General features: G+C 46.1%; 1 protein-coding gene across 4 annotated transcripts in view; it reads left to right on the forward strand.

Moving 5' to 3' along the window:
- The first annotated feature begins 7,863 nt into the window (after positions 1–7,863).
- Myh10 (myosin, heavy chain 10, non-muscle) overlaps positions 7,864–8,997 on the forward strand; it is a 128,946-nt gene continuing 127,812 nt past the window's right edge. Inside the window, exon 1 of one of the 4 annotated variants that reach the window (XM_013522097.1) lies at positions 7,864–8,069. In XM_013522097.1, coding sequence (XP_013377551.1) covers positions 8,011–8,069 — 59 coding nt within the window. In that variant the 5' untranslated portion in view covers positions 7,864–8,010. Of the gene's footprint in view, positions 8,070–8,103; positions 8,337–8,516; positions 8,617–8,997 lie in introns of those variants that run through there. The other 3 variants (XM_005399398.2, XM_005399399.2, XM_013522098.1) reach the window with 3 other exon arrangements.

Consider the following 8,997-nt stretch of genomic DNA (forward strand, 5'->3'; position numbering starts at 1 on the left):
AATTTACTTATTTGAGTCAGGCTCTGAAAAAAGTTCATACATTGCAATTTTGGTGGCTCTTTAAAGTCACTTTGGTGGTATCACTCATGTGTACCCCATATCTTTGCTATTGTCTTTTTCCTCTGCGATTTCTTTTTTTGAGATAGGGTCTTGCTATATAGTTCAGTTCAGGCTGGACTTGAACTCACTATGTAGCTCAGGTTGGCCTTGAACCCAAGGTGATCCTCCTGCCTCAGCCTCCCAAGTGCTGGGATTACTGGTGTGTGCCACCACACCCAGCTGCAATTTATTTGTTGACAATACCAGATTGTGGGTCCTATGCTGTTTCCATATCTAGATTTTGCAGATTGTGTTCCTCTGTTATGATTTAACATAGCCTCTATTCTCTATATGTTCTCCAAATTGACTGTTACATTCTGAGGTTCATAAGATTCAAGTTTCAGCACTTTGGAAGTAAATAGGCATCTATTAAAGGGTCCAGTGGATAGTTTGTCTTATTTAATCTGCAAAGCCATCTTTTTTGGTCTGTGTTGCCATCATTGCTACTTCACAGGTAAGGCAGCTGAGACCTAGAGATCATACCACTTGCTCACAGTCGCATATCTAGTTGTAAGTCGGGGAGGGAGGGACAGGGAGAGGTGGTTGACAGATACAGGGGTACACTGGATAGGAAGAAAAATTTCTAATGTTCTACAGCACCTAGGATAAATGAGGTCGACAAGAATTAATTGAGTTTAACTGAATATTTCAAAATAGGCAGTAGAGAGAATTTGACATGTCCCTCAATAAGAACTGATGTACGTGTGGAGCTGGGGATGTGGCTTGATGACAGAGTGTGTGGGGCCAGGTACGATGGTGCGCATATGTGATCCCAGCAGTCTGGGTGGCTGAAGCAGGAGGATCACAAGTTGCAGTCCTACCTGGGCCACTTAATGAGATCAAAGTATAGAATAAAATACAAATAAAAAATAAAATGGGATGGGATGTAGTCCAGTGCAAAGGCCCTGTGTTCAATCCCCAGTACCACCACCAAAAAAAAAAAAAAAAGATAGCAAACATGTGCTTAGCATCTGCAGCACCTTTGGTTTGATCCTCAGCACCACACATGCCTGTTTCCCATCCTCTCTCCATCTGTCCTGCTTACAACTACGCAACCTTGGGCAGGTGACATGACCTCTCCAGACTTCAGCTTCCTTCTCTGTAAGGTGGCAATGATGACAGCACAGTTGAACAGGATGGCTTTACAGATCAAATAAGACAATGTCCCCAAACACTTAGCCTAGCACTCAATTATATCTAGCTATTCTTTTTTTTTTTTTTTTGTTTTTTCTCCGGTACCGGGAACCGAACTCACGACCTTGCGCTTGCCAGGCAGGCGCTTTTGCCGCTGAGCTAAATCCCCAGCCCTCTAGCTATTCTTAAAGTGATCAAACTCGAAGATATATGGCTAAGGTGATAGATATATCAATTACACTGACCTGATCATTCCACATTGTGTGTGTGTGCTCTACCCCATGAATACAATTACTCTGTGCCAATTAAAAGTAAACATTATTTTCAAAATAATCTTTCAAGAATAGCTGATTAAGATTTTCAAAACAACTTCTTTTTTCTTTTATGCTCCTCAAATATCAACTGAAGAAAACTACCTGGAAGCTTAGGAGTTTCAGGAACCTGCGGGATCCCTTCCCACTTTCTTTGGTGCAGCATGCATTCTATTCTTTGGCTAAACTCTATTACTTCTCAGCATTTTCTGTGGGACTTTTTTTTTTTTTTTTGGTACCGAGAATTGAACTCAGGACTTTGTGCTCGCCAGGCAGGCACTTGTACTGCTGAGCTATAGCCCAGGCCCTCAACATTTTTCTTTGACCATACTTTGGTGCTTTGCCTCCTTGCTTTTACTATTGCCATCCTGTTCTCCCTTCAGACTCTTCCCTAAAGCTGCAAAGGATCTCTCCATCCAACCATCCATTCACCAAGCCAGCCAGCCTTCCTTTCTTACATCTACCCATCCATCCATCCTGCCGTTCATCCTGGCATCTTTCTATCCAGCAACACTTATTGAGCATCTATTAAGCTAGTTGCTGAGGATGCAAGCTTATCCTGCCTGACAGGAGTTGACAGTCCAGCACTGCACTGTCTGTTCTGGTAGCTGCCATCCACATGCAGCTGCTGAGTACTTAAAATATGGCTAGTCTAAATCCACATGTGCTGTAAATTGGGCTTCGAGCTTACCGTAAAAAATATGAAATATCTTATTGATGATTTTAATTGATTGTACATTGAAATGTAACACTATCTATAATTTAGTTATTTATAATTAAAATTAATATAAATAATGTTTTTCCTTTTTAAAGTGTGGCTTCTGGAAAATTTTAAATTTTATATATATGGCTTGCATTGGTGGCTCATATCCTATTTCTTTTTTTTTTCCCGGTACCAGGAATCAAACTCATGACCTTGTGCTTGCCAGGCAGGTGCTGTGCCACTGAGCTAAATCCCCAGCCCCTTCATATCCTATTTCTACCGGAGACTGCTGGCCTTAAAGGAGGATACAGCGATGAGAAAGAAAAAGTGCAAATAAAGACTTTTCATAGGTGTGTTTAGGAAAGTGTGTACAGGGTTCAGGGAAGGACTGTTCTTAGTCTGGACGCCCTAAGTTAGAAGGCATCAATTTATGTTATAATGCATCACACAATGAACTATAAATATCCTAGTGCTCTGTGATAGGCATTTTAATATCTTCACACATTGGCTTGGGCTTTAAATATCTCATATAATCTTGTAACAGCAATCACTACAATCTGACCATGACTTTCCAGCCTGCTGTCCCCTCCTAGTCCAAGTGTTTCATCTCTTAGCCGTACTCTGCTGCCACAGATTTCTCCCTACTCACCTTAATCCACTCTCCACTTTATAGCCAAACGAGCCCTCTAAAACACAGATCTGATCATGTTACTCTCCAAATTCAAGTTCCCCTACAGTTCCACACTGTTGTCTGCTCAAAATCTAAATTCTACTTCATAGAGACAGGTACCATCTGGCCTAGCTTGCATACCTTTTCTGTTCTACCTCTTAACACACTTCCACCTTCTGAGAGAGAATTTTTCTCTTCTCTTTGGTTCATGTGCACCTTTTCAGATTATATTTTCTTTCTCTCTCCTTTTTTATTTTTCTGTTCCTTCTTTCTATCTTTATTTCTTTCTTTTTGGTTTGATTTATTTGAGACAGGGTCTAGCTATATAGTTCAGACTGACCTTGAACTCACCAGGTAGCTCAACCTGGCCTCGAACTCACAGGGATCCTCCTGCTTCAGCCTCCTGAGTGCTGGGATTACAGGCATGTGCTACCATGCCCAACTTTCTTCATATTATATTTTCAACATTACTTTCTCTAAGAAGAGTTTCCAAAATTCTCTCCTACCTTATCCTCACGACCATGCTGATGGAGCACTTGCCGTCATTATATTTTACAGATAGTTTCAAAATCCCTCAAACCTTTAGCTTTCCATGGACACCAGATCAAAAACCCTTATTCTATTAAAATGATCTGCCTATCTTTGAAGCCAGCCTGGGCTAATAGTGAGTTCTAGACCAGTATGAACTACATAGCAAGACCTTGCCTGAAGAAAAAAATATTATCTGCTGATCCACGGTTCTGCCATATTGCATGCTCCTTGAGAGGTGGACCACAACTGTGCTGTCACTGGTATTTCCTTAACCCTGCTGCACGGTCCCTAGACACAGAAGTCTTTCCACAAGCAACTGTCACAGAGTGGGTTCTTGTAAAACAAGAAGGGCAATGATTATCAGCCCTTAAGTACGATTATTATGGATTCTTTTTTTGAGTGCTGGAGATCAAATCCAAGGCTTCAAGTATGGTAGGCTCGTATTCTGTCACTGAGCTGCATACACCCCAGCCCCGATTTTTCTAAATCAAATTAAATCTGACTTAACCAGCTCCTACATGGTTGACCACAAATATTAAATTAGCAATTTTCAGGAACCCTTCTCTTGGATTTTCAAGAACTCCAGAGCATAAGCCCAATAAGATTCTGGAAGATTCCGTCTTTCTTAGCTTCACTTGAGTCCTTGTTTTTACCAAACTTTAAATGAGTGCCTATGAGGGCTGGGGTTGTAGCTCAGTGGTAGAGCATTTGCTGAGTATGTGTTAGGCCCTGGGTTCAGTTCCCAGTACCACAGGGGGACTAAAGAAAGAAAGAAAAAAAAAGACCAGGCAAATAACTTAAATGAGTCAGTCAGATCAATCTTAACTAAGAGATAGTAGGGAGTGGGACAACTGAGACACCCGAGGGAGAAGAAATGCTTTGTCTAAAAATGAAGAGCAGCTTAAAGCACAAACAAATGCTCTCTGAATGTCCATATTTTCCAGATTTTTAAGGGAAACTAGAAATTTGGGTTTTCATGTGATCGCTCTTAAATTCACAGAGTAGCTGGGTGGGTGGTGCTCACACCTGTAATCTAAGCATTCCAGAGGCTGAGGCAGGAGGATCACTGAGGGTTGGAGGCTAGCCAGTGAGTTCAAGATCAGCCTGAACTACCTGTTCAAAGCACCTGTTTAAAAAAAAAAAAAAATCACACTGTAAATTCAGTGATTTTTTTTTTGTTTTTTAAATTTATCAAGTTGTTCAAACATCACCAGAAATCAGTTTTAGGACATTTTATGCACTCCAATTAGGTCTCTTCTGAGTATTTCCTGTTAATTCCTGTGCTGACCCTCCTTCCTGACCCCAGTCATTACCCCAGACAATGAGCAATCTACTTTGTCTTTATAGCTTTGCCTTTTATGGTTATCTCAATAGATGGGATGATTCAATATGTGGTCCCCTGTGTCTGGCTTCTCTCACTGAGCTTGGTGAATGTTCTCAAGGTTCATCCATGTTGCACACCACTGTGTGTTCCTTTTTATTGCTGGGTGGTATTCTGTTGTATGGATCTACCACTTTTGTCTATCTATTCATTAACATTAAATTAAATTCTTTCCTCTTTTGTGAATAATGCTGTCATAAACATTTCTGTGCAAGTTTTTCTATCCACATAAGTTTACTTTTTTTTTTCCTTTTGTCTTTTCTGGTTGATAACTAAGGGTAGAATTGTGGTATCATGGTAAATTTATATTTAAATTTCTTTTCTGTTCTAATAAAAAGCACACAATGGATTTAACTCCCAAAGGAACTATTTTCCAAAGTGGCTGTACCACCTTATATTCCCCACATAATGACCGAGGGTCCCTGTTCCTCTAGTTCCTCCTCATCATTTGCGATTGTCCCCCTCTTTGATTACAGTCGTTCATCCAGGTGTGAACTGGTATCTCATTGTGGTTTTGATTTACATTTTCATAATGGCTAATAATACTTGAGCGCTCTTAATTTTTAAATGTTGGAATTTGTTCAAATAAAAAGTGTTGCATATCAGTTCTGTACAGCTGGTACAAAACAAGTTCATAGGCTGGACTTGCCCCGAGGGAACAAATTTGGACTTCTAACCTAGACCTGGCAAAACAATGGTCTGTGAACTTTCGCTTTTGTGGGTAAAAAATTTAAAAATTTGCCAGTAAAACTTACTAAAGAGAAAGAAGAGAAGTATTTCTCACATTTTTGTAATAAGCTTGTACAGTAGAAAGAGAAAATTTTCAATCTAGTTACTCAAAAATATTTTTTTAGTAAATCATGTTATATATTCAGTGAATGAGTTCAGTTTGTTTGCTTTGTTTTGTTTGTGATACTGGGGATTAAACCCAGAGCCTTCACACTATGTGACATTGCCAGCACTTCTCCAAATTTTTTTATTTTGGGACGGGGTCTCCCTAAGTGGCTAGGTTGCCCAGGCTATGACTTGCTGTATCTTTTTTTTGGAGGTGAGGTTCCAGAGTTTGTCATTGTTGAGCACCTACGAAGTGGCAGAGTTGGATTCAGAGTTACATCTGTCAGATTCTAAACCCCGGTTTCCTTAACAAAATCGCAGCAGAGTCTGGGATGGAGCTACACAGGAGGGTTGGATGCTGGAGATCAGAGGGCTGGTGTGGGAAAGTCTCAAAAGAGAGGAAGGCAGCAAAGAGGTTTTTCAAGGCTGGTTTCATGAACAGATCAAGGGAACTTTGGAGGAAAGAATTTGGTGGATGGAAGTGAAAATAGAAAAAGACCAGCTTAGCAACTACTGTTTTTAGGCTTTGCATCTTCCCTCTCATTCAGGTAGAGGCATCTAGCAGACAGAAGAACATGTGGAGCCAAAGTGCTGGAGAGATGCCAGAGCTGGAGATACACTTGGGGACATTCTCTTTGTTAACTGGATTTTTCATCAAGACTAGCCTTGTGGGACTTAATTCTGGTGAACTTCCTGTCCTCCTCTTCTGATGGTCTACTGAGTTTGTTTTAAAATTATGAGGAAGTTTTAAATGATGAAAAACCGCAGACCTGAGGGCTTATGGATTTGTGTGTGGACGCTGTAGGCATGGAACACTGCATTCAGAAATAACTTCACTCACAACTAACTCAGGTCTCAGAGTTGGTCTTAGGTCTTCTCCAAACACATTAAAAAGTTTTGAAAGGGCCTACCATTCACATATTTCGCACAGTTAATTTATACTCCATGTGCAGAGTGCACTACGAAGGACAGAACTTTTCTTGGGGCCAAGTCACAAGACACCTGGACAAGGGGCACTTACCCCAGTGGGCAGGTGAGGGGGACACCAGCTGGATCAGGACAAAGGACAATACAGACTCTGATTCTTACTTTCCCAGGAAGGACTCTGCACTCAGCTGCTTGGAGTTTTCTCTGAATTCCAGCAAAGCCTTCCTTATCACTTCCTGCCTTGTTCTGGTTTTTTGTTTTACTTATATCAGACTAGACTCTTCTTGGGCACTTACGTCATATATATTAAATTGTACACATGTATCTAATATTAAGTAACTACATCTTGTTGCAAATGTTTTTGGAAAACAACTCTAAGTTTTTGAAAGAATAATTTATTTTGTTCTTGTGATTTAAGGCTATTATATTGTGCACATATAATTAAGAATTGTATTATAGTTGAATAGACGCTGCAGACATTTCATTAAGTATTTATTAACTTCGATTTTTCAGTTTCCTTCCCTTATTTTGGAACCTATTTGTTTCTTTTTATTCCAGGTCTCGGATGTTTTCTGAGGCCTGTGAACTACAGCTCACAGCCTTGGGAATATGACAGCCCTGCAGGAACCCAGAAAACCCCTCAACAGCTCCTCTCACAGAGGAAGCTCTACTCGATGAATGAACGAATGAGGTGAATGAAGTGTTTTTCTCAAGGGTCCTCTCCAAGACTTGTCTGCTTCTCATTCTTCTGGAATCTCAGCGATGCCCGGAGGCCGGGCCGGGAGGCCCCTCCCCTAGCTAACACCAAAACTGCCGCAGCGGAGGAAGGTGTCCGGCGTCCGGCGTCCGGCGCTCGCCGACCTAGGCAGCATCATTTTGGGAGACCTCGTCGCGAGCGCGAGTGGAGGTGACTGCTGTCGGGGCCCCAGCCAGCCCCTGGCGCATGGGCGGAGCCGCACCGCTCCTCCCGGCGTCCCTCCCCCACTGCAGGTGAGCCGCAGAGCCAAGGCGCCCCCCCCGGTGACGTCAGGCCTCTGGACCGCGTTCCGGCCCCGCCCCTGCAGGCAGAGCTCAGGGCTCGCGTCTTTGCCGTGAAAGCCCGTCCCGCAGCAGGACGATAGGACTGCAGCAAGCCGAGGAGGCGGCCAGGCGCTCGAATAGGCTGCACCCGTCCCCCCGGCGCTGGGTCGAGGCCCTTCTAGTCAGAACTGGGGGCCCCTGCGCGAAACACCTGCCCTACCGCGCGCACAACCCCGGCCAGCGCCGCACACCGGCTGCTGCAGGGTCCGCACCCGTTGCCTCGCGGGATCGCGGGGCGCCCGGCCAGCCTCAGCTGTCCATCTTCACCCGAGCCAGCCAATCGCTTCCCACTGCCCCGGCCGCACCTCCCGGAATCTCTAATGGGCGTGAGAGCCAGCCTATGATATTGGGATCCTGGGGGCCTGGGCCGGGAGCGGGAGCCAATGAACATCATTCCAGGTGGGTGGAGGGAACCCGACTCGGGAAGGTAGCTTCGTTCGGGTTGCTAACGTCTTCCCTTGGAGATGGGTGCGCAAACCGACCAGTGGGTCTGGGGGCGGCGGTGATGGGCGTGGGGCTGGCCCAATGAGGGTGGGAGTGGGTGGGGCCGCGGCGAGCAGCAGTGCTAAAGGAGCCCGGCGGAGGCAGCGGTGGGTTTAGGACTGAGGCACCGGATCTGTGGTCGCGGTCAGGGACGTGCGCGGGCGCCACCATCTTCGGCTGAAGGTGAGTGAGAGGTGCGGCTGCCGGGTTCGAGCGCGGCGGCCCGGGGCGCGGGGACAGTTTGTGAGGGGGAGGGGACAGGTCCCAGGCTCGGGGACCCGGCGGCTGTGGCGCGCAGGAGCGGAACCGGAGCAGGAGCTGGGGCAGGGAGAGGGGGCTCCTGGCGGGAGGATTTGTGCTGTGGGGACCCTCGGCTCGTGCAAGCTGGGACCTGGGAAGGTGGAGAAGAGGCGGCGGGACCCGGAGGGTGGAAGAAGAAAGCCCAGGAAGGGCGAGGAAGGAGGTCCGGGAGAGTGAGACCCCTGCAGGGACAGGGCCCGGGTGTGCGGGAGGGCGACCCCTGGGGTGCGAGGATGGAGATCTGGGGGTGCGGTCCCCGGGACCGGGTCTTGGGGTGTGGGATCCCTGGCGGCGTGGAGCTGGGGGGCTAGTGCCCTCGTGGGGCCCCGGGCATTCCCGCGAGTCTGTGTCCACCTCCCAGAAGAGGGCTGGGTGCTGGGCGTGATGCCGGTGGCGGGGGGCGCCGGACCGGAAGGGCCTCTGGGTGAGTTAGGCTGGCCGGGCCCCCAGGCATGGCAGAGAGGTTCGCCGAGAGCTGGAAGGCGGGCGGCGGACCTGCGGGGTGGTGGGGCTGGCAGGCGGAGAGGCTCGGCGCGGCCGGGGG

Source organism: Chinchilla lanigera, unplaced genomic scaffold, assembly GCF_000276665.1.
Source record: "Chinchilla lanigera isolate Chin_1 unplaced genomic scaffold, ChiLan1.0 scaffold00066, whole genome shotgun sequence".
Classification (NCBI taxonomy): Eukaryota; Metazoa; Chordata; class Mammalia; order Rodentia; family Chinchillidae; genus Chinchilla; species Chinchilla lanigera.